General features: G+C 39.9%; 1 protein-coding gene across 1 annotated transcript in view; it reads right to left on the bottom strand.

The window, feature by feature from the left end:
* Window positions 1–25,044, bottom strand: part of FAR2 (fatty acyl-CoA reductase 2) — a 188,948-nt gene that overhangs the window by 52,140 nt on the left and 111,764 nt on the right. The window contains exon 2 of the mRNA XM_002823069.6: window positions 10,033–10,259. Within this exon, the coding sequence (XP_002823115.1) occupies window positions 10,033–10,221 (189 nt within the window). The 5' untranslated portion in view covers window positions 10,222–10,259. The remainder of the gene's footprint in view (window positions 1–10,032; window positions 10,260–25,044) is intronic.

Here is a 25,044-nt window from a genome sequence, read left to right as displayed (position 1 = left end):
CAGAGTCCGCCAATGACAGACCTTAAACCTAAAACACCCATTGGTTTCCATCTTTACTCTTGCAGAATGAGTTATGAAGCCAAAGATCGCAAGAAGAGCACACTTCTTAACAGCCACTTCAGAGGTGACAGCCAAGGAATAAGAAATAAGGAAGAACCTTCCAGAGGCTGGAGCCACCACAAATAATGATGGAAAAGAAGGTTCGTCCCAGAGAGTAGATTTAGAGGCTATTTAAGGAATTTCCCCACTCCCAGTGTAAGAAGCTTCTCAATACTCGCTAATCAGGATTTCCTTATGGTTATATTCTAGGGACTGCTGCTTGCCTGCCTGTCTTCTCTTTTTTGAATAGAAGGTGTCTTTGTCTGTTTGATTTTATTTTTAATTCAACTTCACTGTTCTACAATGACAAGAGGTAGAACAGAGACATTTTCTACCTCAACATGGGAGGCAGAAAATTTGCCTTTTTATCCAAGAATACCAAACCAGAAGCTGAAATATCTGGATCTGATAGAGAGGATAGTCTGTTCCCCCTTGGACTTTGGACTGGATGCAATAATGGTATGAGACCCTGGGGTAGGAATGAGTGTCTTCTATGTGTGGGAAAGAGAGGAAAGCAGATATTTGGCGACCTAAAAAGAAGGCCATGGCAGAACCTCATTAGCTGTTCAACAATCCTATTTTCCTTTTCTCCTGGACACACAGCTATGCATTTTCCAGCCATCCTTGTGGTTAGATGCCCAATGACAGTTCTGAGAATGGAATATGGACAGATGTGATAGGCACTTCTGGGCCTGGGCCACGAAAACCTTCCACATGATGTCCAGTGCCTCTTTTACCCCACTGACAGTTGTTTATTGTCATCCAGAGAGACCTTGGATGGTTTAGAAGCCATGTGCAGAAGATGGCAGCCTTCCCTCAGCATGGATCCTTGAATGACTGTGGAGTGCAATGCCTTTTACCAGTTACACCTACTGTGTTTGAGAATCAAATTTCATTTGTATTAAGCTACTGATTTGGGGGGTTTATCTCCTTCAGCACCCACATTAGTACAACTCATGCAGAATGGAGAGTTAATGTGAACACATATGGCACAGACTGGTGAAACCTAGGACTTTAAGATGATAGATAAATTTCTGATTATACTTTCCTTTCCTGCAAAAAGTTTTTTTCAAATTAAATGTTGTAATATAAATGTGAATTCTTAAATATCTTTCTAATGAAATGATGACTAACTATAGAAAAGAGAATGCAGGAATATATACATCCTTGATAAGAGTGTGAAACTGTTATAGGCAATCTAGAGGGTCTTGCCTAGGGATAATGAACAAAACATACCTGGGTAAAAGAAATGAGAGGTTACTGATAAAAAACTAACATTTAGCTGGGAGTGGTGGCTCATGCCTGTAATCTCAATACTTTGGGAGGCCGAGGCAGGCAGATCACTTGAGGTCAGGAGTTCGAGACAAGCCTGGCCAACATGGTGAAACCCCATCCCTACCAGAAATACAAAAATTAGCCAGGCATGGTGGCGGGTGCCTGTAATCCCAGCTACTTGGGAGGCTGAGGCAGGAGAATCGCTTGAACCCGGGTGGCGGAGGTTGCAGTGAGCAGAGATTGTGTCACTGCACTCCAGCCTGGGTGACAGAGCTAGACTTCGTCTCAAAAAAAAAAAACCTAGTAATTTATATTGCATAATATAAAACATTATTTTATACTTAGGATCACATTTGATCTTTGCAAATCCATATGAAATAGCTGTTATTATCAGATACAGTTTATGAATAATAAAAACAAGACTCATATGGGTTAGGTAACTAGGCCATGGTCTCTCTACCAAGCTCTATCTCTCTGATTGAGGAGAGACTATCTAGAGCATCAGTGTTCTTTTTACTGCCCTATGCTACCTCCCAGTACAGATATGATAACTAAACCTACAAGTAACCTGCAATTGAGGGTTTAGACTTTTAGCAGCTTTAACCATCTAAAACATAGCTGTGGGACCAAAAAGAGAAAAACAGTTTACAAAAAGCCCATATTTATTGCACCAAGAAAAAGCCAGGTCTGTGAAATATTGCGTAGAATTTGTGTACTAAACTCAGCATAATGAATTAACAAACTCAATGACCTCATTTTCTCCTAGATTACAATAAATGGAAGACTTAAAATGATGAGAAAAATAAACACAGAAAACCTCAATTAACAGGGTAGAGGATGACCCATTGAAAGATTGGGCATTCATGTGTGGGAGGTAAAGGCAAGTCCTATGAGTGGTAGGCAGTCTGAGGCAAGTGTTCTCTCTTTTTGTTGTTTGATTCTAAATTTATGACAACTGAAGAAAGGGCCTTAGCCTGGTCTGGATCAACTTGGTATGGAGCCCATGAGAAATGAAAGATGATTCATAAACATACCTAATTCATCCCAGGCAACAGCAGAGATGACCACGAAAAATGAGCCATCTGAGAATTCTCAATGATTCTTGGAGAATGTCATTAATTACATTTTTATTAAAGGGCAGGGATACCCAAGCTGACATATGGGTTACAAAGGCAAAGTAGAATTTCCCTCTATCGGTTTTGTTAATGTAAAATATAAATTAATAAGCTTTTTGCTTTTACTAATATGAAACATACCCATCAATTAGTCATCTTCAATTCAGAAAGAACTAAACTAGAGTTCGAGGGTATCTTAAATCCAAAAAAAAAAATAAAAACCCAACCAGCAGCCATTTGCCGAATTCCTGAGTGCTTAGGAGTCTCCATTTCTAGTCTAGCAAATGTCTTCCAGTTGCAATTTTAAACATTTTTTCCCAGATCTTTCAAGAAACCTGTAATAGTATCAAGTCCAGCACACAAAGCTAGCTTTCTGTAAGCAATCAGTCTCATCTACCCACCTTTACTTTATACAGGTTCCTAAATTCAACCTTAGAATAAAAAGTACTTTTTTGTTGTTAAAAGTCTGTTCTCTAGCCAGGTGTGGTGGCTCATGCCTGTAATCCCAGCACTTCGGGAGGCTGAGACCAGAAGATTGCTTGAAACCAGGAGTTTGAGACCAGCTTGTACAATGTTGTGAGACCACCATGTCTTTAAAAAAAAAAAAAAATTAAAAAAAATAGCTGGGCACGGTGTCACATATTTGTGGTCCCAGCTATTTGGAAGGCTGAGGTGGGTGGATCACGTGAGCCCAGGAGGTTGAGGCTGCAGTGAACAATGATCATGCAATGCCCTCCAGCCTTAGTGATAAGAGTGAGACCATGTCTCAGAAATTTAAAAAAAGTCTATCCTCTGCCTCTAAGGAACTTTGTTGTTATAAAACTACTGAAAATTTGTGTAAACATATTTTATTAAAACTATTGAAAATATGTATAAACCAGGTGCAGTGGCTCACACTTGTAATCCTAGCACTTTGGGAGGCTGAGGCAGGAGGATTGTTTGAGGCCACAAGTTCAAGACCAGCCTAAGCAACATAGTGAGATCCCGTCTGTACAAAAATTTGAAAATTAGCCAGCTTTGGCAGTGTGTGCCTGTATTCCAAGCTACTCAGGAGGTTGAGGTAAGAGAATCCTTTGAACCCAGGAGTTTAAGGTTACAGTAAGCTGATTGCAAACTGTACTCCAATCTGGGCAACAGAGTAAGACCCTATCTCAAAAAAAAAAAAAAAGAAAATATGTACAAATAAATGTTTTCAATTGAAACAATTACTATAGCATCAAAATGCTCATTCGATGAGATGGAAATTTCTTCTTAAATGTCTATTTCTCATTTTGCAGCAAAGGCATGATTATACTTCTATAAATTTTTGCCTCAAATAGTCAGATAGAAGCATGCAAAGTAGGCAGAGCCTAGACATCTACCTGAAAGAAATATCCTCCTGCATTTTCTTGAACATATTAACTCTTCCTGAGCTCCAGGGCACTATCTCTGGAGTCCTTTTCCGGCACATAATTTTAAAGCAGGTGTCACTTCTTATTTTCTCTCTCAAAGTGCCTTGTTCTTTTTCTTCACAGTACTTTTCAAAATACTTAAATATACATTTATTTCTTATGAAACTTGTTTACCTCACTGGACTTTAAGATCTATGAGGCCAATCCCATGTCTGTTTTATTTTCTACTTTCTTGCCCCTGCTCCCCAGGCACAAAGCAATATGTGCCTGACATACATTTGTCAATAAATACTTGTCATATTTGTGTGCTTGTTCAACTTTTCTTGCTCTTTTTGTGTGTAGGTGTGTACTTCCTTGTTATTTCTGGACACTTACGGATTTCCTTATTTTGCCTCAAGTTCAGCTATGCATTAAAACTATTTTATGGCTGGGCGTGGTGGCTCACGCCTGTAATCCCAGCACTTTGGGAGGCTGAGGTGGGTGGATCACGAGTTCAGGAGTTCAAGACCAGCCTGGCCACGATGGTGAAACCCTGTCTCTACTAAAACTACAAAAATTAGCCAGGCGCAGTGGCAGATGCCTGTAATCCCAGCTACTCAGGAGGCTGAGGCAGGAGAATCGCTTGAACCCAGGTGGCAGAGGTTGCAGTGAGCTTAGAGCCACTGCACTCCAGCAGCTGGGTGACAGAGTGAGACTCTATCTCAAAATAAATAAATATTTTATAAAAACGTATTTTATCTATTTTTTTTTTGAGACAGAGTTTCACTCTGTTGCACAGGCTGGAGTGCAGTGGCACACACATACATATATATATATAATCTAGAGGTTTTACATATACATAGATATATATATAATCTAGAGGTTTCTTTCACCTTTCAAACATAGTTCATCCCCATAACTTAAAAAATATAAAAAAATATAATTTTATCTGTCTTGTCTTTATCTTGAATTTTCAATTTCAAAGGGAATACAAGAAATAATATCTTGAATCTCATAGATGGCCAGTAACTACTTCTTGCATAATTCCTTATTTGCACAGAGCTTTATCCACAGCCAATCAGCAATAGCATTCTTATATTCTGAAACATACACAATTTGTGTAGCAAAAACTTTTCAGTTTTGGGATATGCAGCAATAAAACCAAGCACATAATTTTTTCCATGGAAAATCTCTTTACAGGTATCAGATTCCATACAGTGACAAGAAAGTAGATATTTACATAGCTAATGTCTTGTGCATTAATAATCAGGTGATAGAATCTGTTCTTGTTACCCACAAAATGGCCATGTGGACATGGTTTGTGACCTACCATAGATGTGTTTTTCAACTATATTATACACATCAGATTCCCTTCCTCCCACAACTCTGAGGGAAAAATTTATGGAAAAAAAAACCCACTTTTTTTTTTGGCATAACTTGGTATGCAGCCTAACTTAGTAAAAAGTGAGGCCCTAGGAAATAGTGGTAAAAGCCATACCTTAAATCCAGAAAGGCTTGAGGGCAAGAGAGAAAGACGCAGAGACTTCCTGGGTAAGCAAGGTATTATTACAGCATTTTACAGATAAAGAAACCAAGGCTCAGCAAAGTATATATCTAGTCCACTATCACACAACTCACAATTGGTCGTATGGAGATTCACACCCAGGTCTGTCTGCCTCTGAAGCCCAGGCTGTTAAGTACCATCTGATCACAACAGAGAGTTCTCAGGTGATCTTAAATGCTGCTGATATTGGGACCACATTTTGAGAACCACTGTTCATAAAAGTCAACAGCTGACGGTAAATAGCCCAATAGTGAAAACAGGTGCTGAGATTTGCAAGGCAGTTTCACAGATAAGTTACATAGAGTATAATCACGATTTTCAGAACAAAAGCAATGTTGCCGTGTTATAAAAAACACTGCATTGAAAGAAGCAGTAGATAAAGATTGGGTGGACCACAAGACTCTCTGCCACAATATTTATCTAGAAATCCATAGTTGGCAACAAAGTTCCCAGACTAACACGAAATGTCTGCTATGTGATGAAAACAAAGTCCAGAGGTGGAGCCAAGATGGCCTACTAGAAGCAGAGGTGATTGGAGGCTCCCATCGAAAAACAAACATAACACTTTTACACTGCTGGTGGGACCGTAAACTAGTTCAACAGTTGTGGAAGTCAGTGTGGCGATTCCTCAGGGATCTAGAACTAGAAATACCATTTGACCCAGCCATCCCATCACTGGGTATATACCCAAAGGATTATAAGTCATGCTGCTATAAAGACACATGCACATGTATGTTTATTGCGGCACTATTCACAATAGCAAAGACTTGGAACCAATCCAAATGTCCAACAATGATAGACTGGATTAAGAAAATGTGGCACATACACACCATGGAATACTATGCAGCCATAAAAAATGATGAGTTCATGTCCTTTGTAGGGACATGGATGAAGCTGGAAACCATCATTCTCAGCAAACTATCGCAAGGACAAAAAACCAAACACCGCATGTTCTCACTCAGAGGTGGGAACTGAACAATGAGAACACATGGACACAGGAAGGGGAACATCACACACTGGGGCCTGTTGTGGGGTGGGGGTGGGGAGGGGAGGGATAGCATTAGGAGATATACCTAATGCTAAATGACGAGTTAATGGGTGCAGCACACCAACATGGCATGTATACATATGTAACAAACCTGCACACACGTACCCTAAAACAAAGTATATTTAAAAAAAAGAAAAAGAAAAAGATAAACAAACATAATAAGCCATGAATCCTTCGCCAGCAACAGAGGTATCCAAGTTCTCTCATCAAAATTGATTAGAAGGCTGGCGTGACCCACCGAGAGAAGGAAGAGAGCAGTGTGGTAAGGTGGCCCACCTGAGAGCCACACGGGGAAGGGGAATCCCCTCTCCCCAGTCAAGGGAGGTAGTGAGTGAGCATGCTACCCAGCCCTGGGAACTGCTTTTTCCATGGAACAGTGCAACCTACGGGTCAGAAGAGCCCACTCCAGAACCCAGGCCACCAGGGCCTACCCTCCCAACCTGAGAAAGTACAGATTCTTACAGCCTCTCAGCTAAAATCTGCTTAAGCCTACTGAACTCCTGGGGGCAGAGGGACGACCAGCCCTGGCTGCCACCTCCTGCTGTCTAAGCCATTTGAGCTCCTTGGGGGAGGGAGGGGCAGCAGCCTGCACTGGGACTGGCAATTGCCTAACAGGCTAAGCTCCCTGGGCGGGGTAAGGGTGGCACCCATTTCTATAACTCCAGGCTGTGCTTTTCCCTGCTGGTGCCAGGAAGGCTGGAAGGCTTGGTCCCAAGGCTTGTCCCCACAGCCCTATACACCCTGGCAGCCACACACACACTGTGGCAGTCTGTGGCCAGAGTGCCTCTTCAGGCCTAACCCCCACCCATCCTTCCTCATTGGTGGGGGAGGGGCTTCCCTGCAGGATCTCAAATAACTCTAGCCAGAGGCTTAGGAACAGAATTCTGATCTCCCTGGGCCTGAGCCCCTAAGGGAAGGGGTGGCTGCAGTCTCTGTGGACTAGCAGACTTAGCCTCTCCTCCTCGTAGTTCTGAGGAATCAGGGCAACCCAGACAAGTGGGTTTCCCCCCAGTAAAACACACCCTCTCCACCAAGGGACAAAGTGGTTCATTAAACGGTCCTGATCCCGGTGCCACAACAGGGTGAGACCTTCCTACAGGGGTTGTCAGACACCCCATACAGGAGCAATCCTACTGGCATCAGGCTCGTGCCCCTCAAGGTCAGAGGTCCCAGGAGAAGGAGCAGGGACCCATCTTTGCTGCTCTCCAGCCTCTTTGAGTGACATCTCCAGGCACAGCGGCAAATCAGATGAATAAGGCCTGAAGCGAACGCCCAGCAAACTGCAGCAGCCCTACAGAAGAGGAACCTGACCATTGAAAGAAAAACAAACAAGCAGAAAGCGACAACAGCATCAACAACAACAACAACAACAAAAAGGCCCACACAAAAACCCCATCCAAGGGTCAGCAGCCTCAAAGACTGAAACTAGACAAGCTCACAAAGATGAGAAAGAATCAACGGAAAAAATGCCAAAACCCCAAAAGGCCAGAGTGCCTCTTCTCCTACAAATGATCACAACATCTCTCCATCAAGGATGCAGAACTGGACGGAGGATCAGATGGACGAATTGACAGAAGTAGGCTTCAGAAGATGAGTAATATAAAACTATGATGAGCTAAAGGAGCATGTTCTAACACAAAGCAAAGAAGCTAAGAATCTTGATAAAAGGTTAGAGAAATTGCTAACTCGAATAACCAGTTTAGAGAGGAACATAAAGGACCAGATGGTGCTGAAAAACACAGCACGACAATGTCATGAGGCATACACAGCTATCAGCAGCTGAATCAACTGAGTGGAAGAAAGGATATCAGAGTTTAAAGACCACCTTACTAAAATAAGACATGCCGACAAGAATAGAGAAAAAAGAATGAAAAGGAATGAACAAAGCCTCCAAGAAATATGGGACTTCATAAAAAGACCGAGCCTGCAATTGATGAGTACCAGAAGGAGACAGGGAGAATGGAAACAAGCTGGAAAACACACTTTGAGATATTATCCAGGAGAACCTCCCCAACCTAGCAAGACAGGCCAACATGCAAATTCAGGAAAAACAGAGAACACCATTAAGATACTCCATGAGAAGATCAACCCCAAGAAAACGAAGTCCATTAGGGGTAGATAACTGAGAAAAACTGTCTGAAGAGGGATCTGGGAATTTATTCTAGGTTTTGGTTCTATGTCACATCAGCCTTTTAAGAACCATTAGTTATCCCGAAGGCAGTGTGGGGCAGGAGCAAGTGTGCTGGCCTTAGAGAAGACTATAGGGTTGGAAATCCGATTTTTCCTCTACTAGGTAGAAGACCTTCGGTAAGTTAACGCTTCAGGCCTCAGTTTCCCCATCTATAAAATGAGAATAGTAATGGTTCTTACTTCACAGGGTTATTGCAAAGATACATGAAGTAAGGTGTGAAAAGACCTTTGGATAGTAGGTGCCACGTACCAAGTATCCAGAAAATGTTTGCTGTTAGGACTAATTTGTCCCACTGCTGAGTCAAGCCATCAGATGTGAGGCTTTTCCAATTTGCTTGATGATGGTTTGTAAGAAAATCGTTTTCTGTTGCAAGCAGATAAATTTGATCATCAGTGTTTCTGGGCAGTCTACAATGTGCCATCCTATCAGATACATGTGCATCATAGATGTTAGCATTCCTACACACTGGAAAGGAGATTGTAAAAAAATAAACTTTGAATTTTCTTTTTGCCAATCTTATGTCACCCCCTATATTCCAAAGTGCATTATGAACAACATATGTACATTTTCTCATTTAGTTCCTATGAAAGTAGTAGTTGTTTTTATTTAAAACATTGGAAAGTTTGAAAATCAAAAACCTGAAGGTTAAGAGGTGATATGACAACAAATTCATAAGAATTTGAACCCAGATATGTTTGAGACCCAAGGTTATAATGCCTTGAAATTTATAAATTAAAACGTGAGAGAATATGCATAATGTCTTTTTTTTTCGAGAGGAGAGAGGGTTTGATATCCAAATGCTCATTCACAGATATAATATTTTATTTCCAATGTTTTTACCATAGAAGAACTTATGGGATAATAGAAATATCAAAAGTTTCCATAAATAAAATATATAACAGCTAAACCTTGTAGAGTTTAGACAACTGAAAGTATCACTGCATGGGTACTTAGTAGTCACATCTGTGCCCTAGGCAATAGAATAGAACAGAATAGAAGAATATCCAAAAAATTTGGGGAGGAAAAACAACCTTAAATTTAAAAGAAAATTAGTGAAGAGTTCAGATGAACTTGCAGCAGATATTAAGCCTGAAGCATCCACTCAGGGAGTTTGAGTATTTTGATACTTAGTAGTTTGCAGAACACAGACAATCTCACCTGCCCTGGACTGAAACTAAGCACTCTTTTCCCTCTTTTGGGAAAACACCGATTTCCACCAGCAGCTTGTTGCTGTCTTGTTTTGTCTGTCTTCCTCTACCTGTGCAGGTAGCCTGGTCCCCACTTGCAATACGAGACTATAAGAGAACATTGTAGTGAATCATCTTGCCCTAAGGCATTGCCCATCACACACTCTTTCCTATAAGGCATACCTTACTGTTTAGGATCTGGAAAACCCTCTGCTGCAGTGTCTGGCCAGCCTTGGGCCTCACAAGGATGTAAATGACTTTCAGGTCGGGGCTGGTGCGAAACAGCTTCTCCATCAGCACTTTGCCCAGAAAGCCTGTGGCCCCCGTGATGAGAATGGACTTGCCGCCATAGAAAGCTGCAATCGTGGACATGATTCCTCCCTTTCTTTTATAGCTCCTGAAGGAGGTTCCTGAAAAGGAAGAGAAATAACAAAAGATTACATCTTCAGAAGTTCTCATATTCAAAGTCACTTAAAATGTTTCTGTTGCTTCCAAGAGTTTTGAATGCAGAAAAAAATAGGTCAGACAGTGAGAGCATCGTGGCTTTTAGGCAATACGACTCATTCCAATCAATATTTATTGAGTTCTCTCTACATGCTAGACTTTATGCCAGGAACTGTGAGCAAGAAATGAGAAAGACATGGTTCCTGCTTTCAAGGAATTGCTTGCAGTCTAATGGAGGAGGCAGACAATAAAGAGATTGTTAAATACAATACAGTAAGTGCTAAAACAGAGGGAGACATGAGAGGGGTACATAGCAGCATCTGGAAATTTCAAAGTGTCTGTGACATCTGAGCTGAAACTTGGAAGGCAGAGAAGGGCTGGGGTCAGGGTGTCCCAGGCCAAGGAAAGAGCAAGAGCAAAGGTGCAGCGGTGTGGCACAGCGGGCTTAGGGGAAATAAAGGGATGCAGTGTTACAGGACATAAATGAGAAGGTTAGGACTGGCCCTGCAGTTTGTGAAACCAAAGCTTAGAACAGCTATCAGGTTTTTAAAAATTATGATGTAATTAGGGTTTGAGTTTCAGATTTATTTAGAGAAAATATTAGAACAAATAATTGTTGCAGGAAGTCAAGGACCTTAAACAGAGGGACCGGCTGAAGCCATGGCAGAAGAATGTGGATTGTGAAGATTTCATAGACATTTGTTAGTTCCTCAAATTAATACTTTTATAATTTCTTATGCCTGTCTTTACTGCAGTCTCTAAACATAAATTATAAAGATTTCATGGACACTTATCACTTCCCCAATCAATACCCTTGTGATTTCCTATGCCTGTCTTTACTTTAATCTCTTAATCCTGTCAGCTGAGGAGGATGTATGTCGCCTCAGGACCCTGTAATAATTGCATTAACTGCACAAATTGTACAGCATGTGTGTTTGAGCAATGTGAAATCTAGGCACCTTGAAAAAAGAACAGGATAACAGCAATTGTTCAAGGAATAAGAGAGACAACTTTAAACTCTGACCGCCGGTGAGCTGGGCAGAACAGAACCATATTTCTCTTCTTTCAAAAGCAAATGGGAGAAATATGGCTGAATTCTTTTTCTCAGCAAGGAACATCCCTGAGAAAGAGAATATGCACTTAGAAGTATAGGCCTATGAACAGCCCCCACCAGGTGCGCCTGTCTTTTATGGTCGAGACTGCAGGGGTGAAATAGACCCCAGTCTCCCATAGCACTCCCAGGATTGTTAGGAAGAGGAAATTCCCACCTACTAATTTTGGTCAGACCGGTTGCTCTCAAAACCCTGTCTCCTGATAAGATGTTATCAATGACAATGGTGCCCGAAACTTCATTAGCAATTTTAATTTTACCCCGGTCCTGTGGTCCTGTGGTCCTGTGATCTCGCCCTGCCTCCACTTGCCTTGTGATATTCTATTACCTTGTAAAGTACTTGATGTCTGTGACCCACACCTATTCGCATACTCCCTCCCCTTTTGAAAATCCCTAATAAAAACTTGCTGGTTTTTGCGGCTTGTGGGGCATCACGGAACCTACCGACATGTGATGTCTCCCCCAGACGCCCAGCTTTAAAATTTCTCTCTTTTGTACTCTGTCCCTTTATTTCTCAAGCTGGCCGATGCTTAAGGAAAATAGAAAAGAACCTACGTGAATATCGGGACAGGTTCCCTGATAAATAATATTGTTTTGTTAATCTCTTCCTTGAGTTGAAACTGTGTCTAGGTCGAGTGCCACCTTTTTCCCCCTCATATGCTGCTCAGGGGATGGAGACACTGAAAAGCAAAGGTAAAGGAGGCTGAAAAGGGAGGCCACCGCCCACAGGCTTTGGTGTGCCCTGAAATAGCTTGGGCTGCAATGCAAGGCTTGGTTTGTCCACATAAGTCCTGTGTTTCCAGAAGTGCTGAGAAAAAACGAATCTGGTAGCAGGAAGCCAGACGCAACTCTTGCTGCAGAAACGCAACATGAAGTGTTTTGTCTTTCAGTTCCGGTTGGAGATGATTGATTGGAGACAGCAGCAGAGAGCTTTGAACTAAACAGTGCTGGAGGTGTGGGGAAGATCTTCCTTTCTGTCCACTCACTTTGTCAACTGTAGGAAGGCCTCAACTGCCTATGTGGACAGGGTTTGGATGGATCTTGCAGAACAGCTCCAGGGACTGGCTCTGACATCAGGGCTTATAAAGAAGAAAAAAACAACTAGAAGTGTCAACACCCTGCTCTCCAACTCTGGTCCAGAATGCTCTGCTAGTAACTCCTTAAGTAACAATGACTCTTCATAGTCATAATTTATATTTGAAGATCTTGAGGCCATGTTCTTAGACAGAATTCTTTGCCTTTGGGGGATTATTTACTAAAAATTTTTTGAGCACCTACCATTCCAGACTCTATGCTAAGTTCTGAAGACATGCAGATGAACAAAGCAGGCTGGTCCTTGCTGTCACCCTAGCAGGGGAGGCCAGCAATGCAAAGTCAAATAAACATATAAACAAGATCATAGACTGCTGCACATGCTATGAAGTACGTAAAACAGGGATCAATGACAGAAATCACACCCAATCATCAATGCTATTCATTTTAGGAAATCTGGATTTCAAATCACGTTAGCTGTGTTCACTGAGTTACTGTTTGAGCTCCCTTTGTTGAGGGTGGAGATGACAGAAATATTATGAAGAACACTTTTGGATCTTGTTTTTGTCATGTTACATAATGTTACATGAGTATATTACAATTCACCCAGTGACTTCCTCAAGAATTTAGCACTTGGAAACAGTATTGAATATTCTTGCCTTGCCTGCTTTGAAGCTCAGAAAAGTAGTGTCCCCAAGTTAGGAGGGCAGAATAGCACCCAAGATTAGCATTCAAGTTCTAAGCAAGACTGTTTGAAGTAAAATCCCAGTTCTACCATTTATTAGCTGTGTGACCTCAGGAAATTACTGATCTCTCTGTGCCTTAGTTACTCATCAGGAAAATGTGGATAACAAAAGTATCCACTTAATAGTGCTGTGGTAAGGATGGAATGAGTGAATACATGCAAAACCCTTAGCAATATACGTTGCCTATAGCACAGACTCAAATATTGGCTATTAGCATAGTTACTGGTTTTACATTTTTTCTTCTTAATGGTTTCTAGCTTTTCTTTTTGGCATTTATTTTAAATGTCCTGTCTCATACATTTTGTATACCCATTTTCTTTTGTAAATAAAAGGAGACAATTTAAAACTCAATAAATCATAACAGCCAAGTATTTTCACCAAATATAACTATACTTCATAATAAATTTTTCCTATTTCTTTAAAAATGTTGAGGTACCCTACTTCTTTAATAGGATATTAGGCATAAATAAATGTGGTTGGCACAAAAACAGAAGGAAAATTGAGTTTGGAGAGGGTGACTTCCCAACCCCATTTGTTCTGAAGATGTCACATGCTTCTCTTATCATATACTCTAGTAGAGTCATATTTTCTAGAAATGCAAATATGCTGTTAGGATATTTTGACCCCAGACACAGTTTTGCAATGTATGATCTAAAATTTTAGAGATTTCTGTCTAAAGTAAGATATATCTAATGAGCCTATATGGTTTACATTTTTGCTGGTACACAGTAGGTATATATATTTATAAGGCACGTGAGATATTTTGATACAGGCATGCAATGTATAATAATCACATCAGAGTAAGTGGAGTATCCATCACCTCAAGCATTTATCCTTTCTTTGTGTTACAAACAACCCAATTATATTCTTTCAGTTATTTTTAAAATTGCAATAAATTATTGTTGACTTAGTCACCCTGTTTTGATATCAAATACTAGATCCTATTCATTCTGCTTTATTGTATTTTTGTTCCCATTACCCACTCCCTTCAACACTATCCCTCTCAGCCACTGATAACCATCCTTTTATTCTCTTTCTCCATGAGTTCAATTGTTTTAATTTTTAAATTTTATTTTATTATTATTATACTTTAAGTTTTAGGGTACATGTGCACAATGTGCAGGTTAGTTACATATGTATACATGTGCCATGCTGGTGTGCTGCACCCATTAACTCGTCATTTAGCATTAGGTATATCTCCTAATGCTATCCCTCCCCCTTCCCCCCACCCCACAACAGTCCCCAGAGTGTGATGTTCCCCTTCCTGTGTCCATGTGTTCTCACTGTTCAATTCCCACCTATAAGTGAGAATATGCGGTGTTTGGTTTTTTGTTCTTGCGATAGTTTACTGAGAATGATGATTTCCAATTTCATCCATGTCCCTACAAAGGACATGAACTCATCATTTTTTATGGCTGCATAGTATTCCATGGTGTATATGTGCCACATTTATGCAGCCAAAAAACACATGAAAAAATGCTCACCATCACTGGCCATCAGAGAAATGCAAACCAAAACCACAATGAGATACACCAGTTAGAATGGCAATCATTAAAAAGTCAGGAAACAACAGGTGCTGGAGAGGATGTTTTAATTTTTAGTTCCCACAAATAAGTGAGAACATGTCAAGTTTGTCTTTCTGTACCTGGTTTACTTCACTTAATATAATGTCCTCCATCCATGTTGTTGCAAATGACAGGATCTCATTCTTTTTATGGCTGAATAGTGCTCCATTGTGTATATTTACCACATTTTCTTTATCCATTCATCTACTGATGGACACTTGGATTGTTTCCAAATCTTGGCTATTGTGAATAACATGGCAATAAATACGGAAGTGCAGATATCTCTTTGATATACTGATTTTCTTTCGTTGGGGTATATACCTAGCAGTGGAATTGCTGGATCATATGTTACATTTGTTGTTTTTTGAGGAACCTCCAAACTGTTCTCCATAGTAATTGTACTAATGTACATGCCTACGAATAGCATATGAGGGTTCATTTTTCTCCACATCCTCATCAGCATTTGTTATTGCCTTGTCTTTGGATAAAAGCCATTTTAACTGGAGTGAGATGATATCTCACTGTAGTTTTGATTTGCATTTCTCTAATGATCAGTGATATTGAGCACCTTTTCATAAACCTGTTGTCCATTTGTATGTCTTCTTTTAGGAAATGTCTATTCTGATCTTTTACCCATTTTTAAGTAGGATTATTAGATTTTGTTCTATAGACTTGTTTGTGTTCCTTATATATTCTGGTTCTTAATCCCTTGTCAGATGGATAGTTTACAAATATTTTCTCTTATTCTGTGCGTTGCCTCTTTGTTGTTTGTTTCCTTTGCTGTACAGAAGTGTTTAAACTTGTAATCCCATTTGTCCATTTTTGCTTTTGTTGCCTGTGTTTCTGGGTATTACTCAAGAAATCTTTGCCCAGACCCATGTACTGGAGACTTTCCCTGATGTTTTCATAGTTCGAGGTCTTATATTTAAATCTTTAATCCAATTTGTTTTGATTTTTGCAAATGGCAAGAGATAGGGGTCTAGTTTCATTCTTCTGCATATAGATATCCAGTTTTCCTAGCACCATTTATTGAAGAGACTGTCCTTTCCCCAGTGTATGTTCTCGGCACCTTTGTCAAAAATGAATTTACTGTAGGCGTGTGGATTTGTTTCTAGATTCTCTGTTCTGTTCCATTGGTCTATGTGTCTGTTTTTATGCCAGTAGCATGTTGTGTTGCTTACAGTAGTTCTGTAGTATAATTTGAAGTCAGGCAATATGATTCCTCCAGTTTTATTCTTTTTGCCCAGGATAGCTTTGGCAGTTCTGGGTCTTTTGTGGTTCCATATAAATTTTAGGATTACTTTTTCTATTTCTGTGAGAAATGTCATTGGTATTTTAATAAGGATGGCATTGAATCTGTAGATTGCTTTGTGTAGTATAGACCTTTTAACAATATTGATTCTTCCAACACATGAACATGGAATATCTTTCCATTTTTGTGTGTGTTCTTGTCAATTTCTTCCATCAATGTTTTATAGGTTTTATTGTAGAGATCTTTCATTTCATTGGTTAATTTGTAGGTATTTAATTTTTTATTTGTAGCTATTGTAAATGGGATTACCTTCTTGACTTCTTTTTCAGAGTGTCCACTATGGGCATATAGAAATGCTACCGATTTTTGTATGTTGATTTTGTATCCTGCAACTTTACTGAATTTGTTTATCTGTTCTAACAGTTTCTTGGTGGAGTGTTTAGCTTTTCAAGATATAAGATTATATCATATGCAAACAAGGCTGATTTAACTTCTTCCTTTCCAATTTAGCTGCCTTTTCTCTCTTTCTACCTCTCCCTCTCCTTCTCCTCTCTTTCTCTCATTTATTTATTTATTTATTTATTTATTTATTTATTTATTTGAGACAGGATCCCACTATGTTGCCCACACTGCACACTGGTCTCAAACTGCTGAGCTCAAGTAATGCTCCCACCTTGACCTCCCAAAGTGCTGGGATTACAGGCATGAGCCACTGCACCTGGCCTATTTCTCTTGTCTGATTACTCTAGTTAGGACTTTCAGTATTATGTTGAATAACACTGGTGACAGTGGTCATCCTTGTTGTGTTCCAGATCTTAGAGGAAAGGCTTTTAGTTTTTCCCCATTCAGTATGATACTAGCTGTGGGTCTGTCATATACAGCCTTTATTGTGTTGAGGTACGTTCCTTCTATACCCAGTTTTTTGAGTGTTTTTATCACAAAGGGATGTTGAATTTTATCAAATGCTTTTTTCAGCATTAATTGAAATGATCATATGATTTTTGTCCTTCATTCTGTTGGTATGATGTATCATATTGACTGATTTGCACATATTGAACCATCCTTGCCTCTCTTGGATAAATACCATGTGATCATGGTGAATGATCTTTTTAACGTGTTCTTGATTTCAGTTTGCTAGTATTTTGTTGGGGATTTTTGCCTCAGTGTTCATCAGGGATATTAGCATACAGTTTTCTTTCCTTTTTTTCCTTTGATGTGTCTTTATCTGGTTTTGGTATCAGGGTAATACTGGTATTATAAAATGAGTTTGGAAGTATTCATTGCTCCTCTATTTTTTGGAATACTTTGAGTAGGATTAGTATTTGTTCTTAGATGTCTGGTAAAATTCAGCAGTGAAGCCATCAGGTAATGACCTTTTTTTTGCTGGGAGACTTTTTATTATGGCTTTGGTCTCATTACTTGTTATTGATCTATGCAGGTTTTGAATTTGTTCATGGTTCAATCTTGGTAGGTTGTACATTCCTAAACATGTACAACCTACCAAGAATAAATTTCTCTCAGTCCAGCTTTCACTGTATCCCATAGGTTTTGGTATGTTGTGTTTCCATTATCATTTGTTTCATGTAAATTTTCAATTTCTTCATTGACCCACTGGTCATTCAGGAGCATATTGTTTAATTTCTATGTGTTTGTATAGTTTCCAAAATTGGTCTTGTTGTTGATTTCTAGTTTTACTCCATTGTGGCCAGAGAAGATGCTTGATATTATTTCCATTTTTTTAAATGTTTTAAGACCTGTTTTGTGACCTAATATATGGTCTATCCTTGAGAATGATCCATGTTCTGAGGAGAAGAATGTGTATTCTGTAGCTGTTGGATGAAGTGTTCTGTAAATATCTATTAGGTCCATTTGATCTATAGTGCAGATTAAGTTCAATGTTTCTTTATTGAGTTTCCGTCTGAGAGGTCTGTCCAATGTTGAACATTGAAGCAGGGGTGTTGAAGCCTCTGCTATTATTGTATTGAGGTCTATATTTATCTTTAGCTCTAATAATATTTGCTTTATATATCTGGGGGCTCCAGTTTTGGGTGCATATATATTTACAATTATTATATCCTGTTGCTGGTTTGACATCTTTGTCATTATATAATGACATTCTTTGTCTCTTCTCATAGTTTTTGTCTTGAAATCTATTTTGTCTGGTATAAATATAGCTATAAGTGTTCTTTTTTGGTTTCCATTAGCATGAAATATCTTTTTCCATCCCTTTATTTTCAGTGTATGTGTATCTTTATAGGTGAGGTGTATTTATTATAGGCAACAGATCATGAGGTCTTGTTTTTTCATCCATTCAGTCACTCTATAACTGTTGATTAGAGAGCATAGTCCATTTACATTCAATGTTATTATTGATAAGTAATGACTTCCTTCTGCCATTTTGTTATTTAGTTTCTGGTTGTTTTGTGGTCTTCTCTTCCTTCCTTCCTTCCTGTCTTCCTTTTAGTGAAGGTGGTTTTCTCTGGTGATATGATTTAATTTCTTGCTTTATTTATTTATTTACTTACTTTTTGAAGATGGAGTTTTGCTCTTGTTGCCCAGGCTGGAGTGCAATGGCGCAATCTTGGCTCATCACAACCTCCGCTTCCCGGGTTCAAGTGATTCTCTTGTCTCAGCCTCCCGAGTAGCTGGGATTAGAGGCATGCGCCAGCATGCCTGACTAATTTTGTATTTTTAGTACAAATAGGGTTTATCCATTTTGGTCAGGCTGGTCTCGAACTCCTGATCTCAGGTGATCTGCCTGCCTGGGTCTCCCAAAGTGCTGGGATTATAGGTGTGAGCCACCACGCCAAGCCTTAATTTCTTGCTTTTTATTTTTAAGGTATCCATTGTACGTTTTTCAATTTGCAGTTAATGTGAGGCTTGCAAATGCTATCTTATAACCCATTTTTTTAAACCCATGACAACACTGATTGCATAAACAAAAAAAACACACAAAAGGAAAAGTAATAAAAACTCTACACTTTAACTTCATTTTGCCACTTTTTAACTTTTTCTTTTTATATATTATTGTACTGGCTATGTCTTGAAAAATTGTTGGAGTTATTATTTGTGATTGGTTCATCATTTAGTCTCTCTACGTAAGTGTAGTTTACACTCTACAATTACAGTGTTATAATATTCTGTGTTTGTGTACTTATTATTACCAGTGAGCTTTCAGTACCTTCAGATGATTTCTTCTTGCTCATTAACATCCTTTTCTCTCAGATTGAAGAACTGCCTTTAGCATTTTTATAGGACAGGTCTGGTGTTGATGAAATCCCTCAGCTTTTGTTTGTCTGGGAAGGTCTTTATTTCTCCTTTGTGCTTGAAGAATATTTTTGCCAGACATTCTATTCTAGGGTAAAAGATTTTTTTCTTCAGCACTTGAAATATGTCATGCCACTCTTTCCTGACCTGTAAGGTTTTCACTGAAAAGCCTGCTACCAGATGTATTGGAACTCCATTGTATGTTGTTTGTTTCTTTTCTCTTGCTGCTTTTAGGATCCTTTATCTTTGACCTTTGGGAGTTTGATTATTATATGTCTTGAGATAATCTTCTCTGGGTTAAATCTACTTGGTGTTCTATAACCTCCTTATACTTGGATATTGGTATCTTTCTTTAGGTTTGGGAATTTCTCTGTTATTATCCCTTTGAGTAAACTTTCTACCTGATCTCTCTCTACCTCCTCTTTAAGGCCAGTGACTCTTAGATTTGCTCTTTTGAGATCTTGTAGGCATGCTTCATTCTTTTTTTATTCTTTTATCTTTTGTCTTCTCTGTGTATTTCCAAATAAACTGTCTTCAAGCTCTCTAGTTCTTTCTTCTGCTTGATCAACTCTCATGTTAAGAGACTCTGATGCATTCTTCAGTATGTCAACTACATTTTTCAACTCCAGAATTTCTGCTTGATTCTTTAATTATTTCGATCTCTTTGTTAAATGTATCTGATAGTATTCTAAATTCCTTCTCTGTGTTATCTTGGATTGGTCACTGGTGACTTATTTAGTTCGTTTAGTGAGGTCATGTTTTCCTGGGTGGTCTTGATGCTTGTGGATGTTCTTTGGTATCCGGATGTTTAAGCGTCAGGTATTTATGGTAATAGTTGCAGTTTGGGCTCATTTGCATTGATCCTTCTTGGGAAGGCTTTCCAAGTATTCAGAGGGACCTAGGTGTTGTGATCTATGTCTTTTGTCACTGCAGCCTTACTGCATTAGGGAGTACCCCAAACCCAGCAACACTGTGGCTGTTGCACAGTCATGAAGGTACTGCCTTGGTGGCCTTGGGTAAGATCCAAGAGAACTCCCTGGATTACCAGGCAGAGACTCTTGTTTTCTTCTCTTACTTTGCCCCAAACAAACTGAGCCTGTCTCCCTTCAGGGTGGTGAGCTTTTCCTGGACCCAGGTAGGTCCACAGATGCCTTCCTGGAGCCAGGGCCTGGAGTCAGCAACCTTAAGAATTTACTTGATGCTCTTTTCTACATTGGCTGAGCTGGCACTGAAGCCACAAGAGAAAGTCCTTCCTACTCTTCACTCCCCTGTCCTCAAGCAGAAGGAGTCTGTCTGCATAGCTGCCACAGCCAGAAATGCACTGGGTCACACCTGAAGCCAGCACAGCTCTGAATCTCACCTAAGGCCCTTGACAAGTACTGCTTGGCTATCATTGTTGATTATTCAGGGACAAGGGCTCTTTATTTAGCAGGTGACTAATCCTGCCCGGACTGGTTCTTTCCCTTAAAGGCAGCAGGTGTCCTTCTGGCTCAGGGTGTGTCTAGAAATGTCATCTAATAGCTAGGTCCTGGAATGGGAGGCCTCAGGACTCTGCCTGGTGTCTTATCCCACTGTGGCTGAGCTCAGTTCCAAGTTGCAAGACAAAGTCTTCTTCACTGTTCCCACTCCTGTCCTCAAGCAGAAGGAAAGAGTCTCTACCAGATCTCTGAACTGCACAGCCTTTGGTTAGGGGAGGGATGGTAAAGGACTCCTTTGGCTGCCCTGGCTGGTTTCTCACTTGGTCACATGCACCCCAAGTCCACTGGCTCCAAACCCAGCCCAGCACTGCACCAGGACTTGCCCAGGAATTGTACTCCTTCAAGCCTACACTATCTTTCAAGTTTAAGACCCCAGAGCACTTTAGCCCAGGGTGATGTGGCTTGCTCAACTCAGGTTCTGACCACTGGGGTGGACAATTTGTCTCTGGTTAAGGCTGGTCTAAATGCTCCCTCTGTGGGCGCTGGCTGAGTTCTGTCCTGTGTTGCTTTTCTCTCTGACAGGGCAGCACTAAGTTCTAATGCAAAGTCCCACAATCACTGAGCACTCTTTCCCCTAATTGCACAGATTATCTCTCTGCTCCACATGGCTGCTGCCTGGGGGGTATAGAGGAGGGGCTGCATAGGGAATTGAAGACTATCTTTCCTAGCCTCTTCAGTGCTTCTTTCCTTATATGATGTTAAAACCAGGTACTGTGATCGCTCACCTGATTTTTGATTCTTGTGAAGGTGATTTTTCATGTGGATAGTTGTTCAATTTGGTGTTTCTGCAGGGGATACAATCACTGGAGGCTTCTATTTAGTCATTTTGCTCTGCTTCCTCTTGTTACTCTGAACCTATTTCTTGTGGGACAAAGGAAGACTCAATGTGTCCCCAAAGAATGGAATTTCCTGGCTCTGTCCAGAGTCCAAAATATTTCCCAAACACAATATATCCTGTGGCAGAGTACACTGAGTGCTTTGACGGGAAAACAAAACATAAGCCAGTATCTTCTGGCCCTCATTACCCAATTGTCACGAGGAGGTGGCAGAGGAGTTGTGTCCATGATTTTAATCAATATAAGTCATTCTGAAAAATGTCAAAAGGAATTCCTCCCCTCAAGACAAAGCTGCATCAGAGATGTTTCTTCTACCTCTTGCTTCCACATTCAAGATATGGTTTGATTCCTCATTGCAGAAACGCCTATATATCAGGTTGGTGCAAAAATAATTGCAGTTTTTGCCATTACTTTCAATGGCAAAAATTTGGCTCCCTGAAATCCAATTTCATATGTTACAACTTTGTTAAGTCTAGGAATTGTTAACTCATAATATAACTCAATAAAATAATTACATTAATTATTTTTTAAACTAAAATAGTTTTACAGTAAATAATATGCAACTCTAGAAGGTCCTCCTTCTACTTTAGAACAGCTCACTGGGTCATGGCCTCCTTTCATATTTTCTCAGACTACTAATGCAGAGAGCAGAGGATAATTTCCTACCCCTCATGCTCATGATATGGTTTGTGAGAAGTCTAAGTCACTTTGACAATCTCCAGAACACTAACACTCCCAAGCATCCAATATAATGTATGGTATCGGATGGCTGAATGAAAAAAAGAAAAAAGAGAGTGAGTCTGCGTACTTTTACTGAATGCTTACATGTGTCAGGCATTGTCTAGGCACTGGGGTTAGCAATGAACAGGCTTTATATAGGTTAGATTTTTCATTTCTCTTCTGGTGTAAAGATCACCAATTTTCCATGGTTATGAATAGAGAGAGTTTTCTCTCCTTTTGGTGATAAAATGAGTCTGTTCTAATTCCTAGAGAACAAATGTTAAAATATTAAATCATTATAGGTGTGTGAAGTTATACATTTGTTGCAGGTTTCAGCATATGAGAACTTTATTCTTTAGGTGGTTCTTATGGAAAATAAAAAAATTAAGATTCAAACGCGTAAGAAAGACAAATTTATCCAAATGTCTTCGTAGTCCACTGGAGAGAAACATTTTTGAAAAGAAACAAGATGCTTTCCCTCTCAGGAATGTTACTCTTGACCAAGGATTTTTTATCTTGGCAATATTGACATTTTGGGCCAGATCATTCTCTGTTGTGAAGGTTGTCCAGTGCAATGTAGGATGTTTAGCAGCATCCCTGGCCTTCCTTCATTAGATGGGAAAAACTACTACTCTCACCCGACCCTATCTGCCAGGTGTGATGACCAAAAATCTCTCCAGACTTTGCTAAAGGTGCTCCCGTGGGAAAAATTCCTTCTGTCGATGAACCATTTTTCTAGAACCTTTTTTAATTTGCATTTCATACCAGCACATTCTTTAAAAAGTCAAAATTCAAGACTTAAATTTCTGCCTATGAAGCTAAGTACAAACATGACCTCCTACCAATCTCTACTTTATGATAAATCATTCATAACTAATTACATAGACCCAAGCAAATTACACGTATGGAAAATCTTGATAATATTCAAAGTGGAGATGAAGGAAGATTTTTCAAGAGAAAGACTTCCCACTTTTCATTTTCACCAAGTTTCTTTCAGTGTCTGTGCTATAAATGCGTCCATAATCCCAGATCTCACAAAACTTAAGCTTCTCAATTTCATTCAACCAAGTCTATTATGGGCAAATTCAAAAAAGAATGACGATTGAGCCAGCATAGGGTCAGCTGAGAAAAAAGCCATTTAGTATTGGTTGCTGTATATGGATGACTCTATAGATAATCAAGTCAATTTCATTTTCAGATAATTCTGTTGGCTTTTTTGAAGGCTCAAACAAAATACTGTGCATTGAGAGACATCTCATACAGAAAAATGGAGTTTTGGCTGGCAATAGGCATGATAATATGGGTTGATTATATCAAAGAAAGTCATTGCTATTTTGTGAAAATCAGTAAGTGGAAGTTGTTCTGTTCATCAAAATGAAACATTGAAATTCTTTCAGTAATTATATTAGAAGCATTTACAAAATAATATTCAAAATAATGTCAACAAAAAAATTTATACATAAATTTATGTAATGTCTATTACAAATCCCTGTGATTTTTTTGCTTTGTTTTTTGAGATGGAGTCTCACTCTGTCACCCAGGCTGGAGTGCAGTGGTGCGATCTTGGCTCACTGCAACCTCTGCCTCCCGGGTTCAAGCAATTCTCCTGTCTCAGCCTCCCAAGTAGCTGGGACTACAGGCACCTGCCACTATGCCTGGCTAATTTTTGTATTTTTTTTTTTTTTTTTTTTTAGTAAAAACAAGGTTTAACCTTATTGGTCAGGCTAGTCTTGAATTCCTGACCTCAGGTGATCCACCTGCCTCGGCCTCCCAAAGTGCTGGAATTACATGCGTGAGCCACCGTGCCTGGCCCCCTGTGATTTTTATCAGTGGAAAAGACTGTAGAGGAGTGAAATAAATGAGAGCAGTTGTATAATAGTGTGGTAGGATTAAGGCTATAGAGCTTTGCTTCCTGTCTGTACTATGTTTTCATGATTTTCAAAAGGCAATTTAGGTAGGGTGTGATGGCTCATGTCTGTAATCCTAGCACTTTGGGAGGCTGAGGCACAAGGATAGCTTGATGCCAGGAGTTTGAGACCAGGCGAGGCATTATGGTGAGACCCCGTCTCTACTAAAAATGAAAAACTTAGTAGGGCGTGGTAGCACATGCCTGTAATCTCAGCTACTAGGAAGGCTGAGGCAGGAGGATCCCTTGGGCCCAGGAGTTCAAGGCTGCAGTGAGCTATGATGGCGCCACTGCCCTCTAGCCTGGGTGACAAAGCAGGACCCCATGTTTTAAAAAAAAACAATAATAATTTTAGATATAATAAGGCTGGGTGTGGTGGCTCACACTTGTAATCCCAGCACTCTGGGAGGCCGAGGTGGGTGGATCACCTGAGGTCAGGAGTTTATGACCAGCCTGACTAACATGGTGAAAACCTGTCTCTACTAAAAAATACAAAAAATTAGCCAGGCATGGTGGTGGGCACCTGTAATCCCAGCAACTCAGGAGGCTGAGGCAGTAGAATTGCTTGAACCCAGGAGGCAGAAGTTGAAGTGAGCTGAGATTGTGCCACTGCACTCAAGCCTGGGTGACACAGTGAGACTCCATCTCAAAAAAATAAATAAATAAATAAAATAAAAATAATAAGATAAACTGAAAAGGCAATTTAATAATACTTACTTTAAAAAGAAGTTCTTAGAAAGTAGTAAAATTAGTCAGGCATGGTGGTGCATGCCTGTAATCCGAGCTACTTGGGAGGCTGAGACAGGAGAATCGCGTGTACCTGGGAGGCAGAAGTTGC

This window comes from Pongo abelii, chromosome 10 (assembly GCF_028885655.2).
Source record: "Pongo abelii isolate AG06213 chromosome 10, NHGRI_mPonAbe1-v2.0_pri, whole genome shotgun sequence".
NCBI lineage: Eukaryota > Metazoa > Chordata > Mammalia > Primates > Hominidae > Pongo > Pongo abelii.
This window is presented reverse-complemented; position numbering and strand designations above follow the sequence as displayed.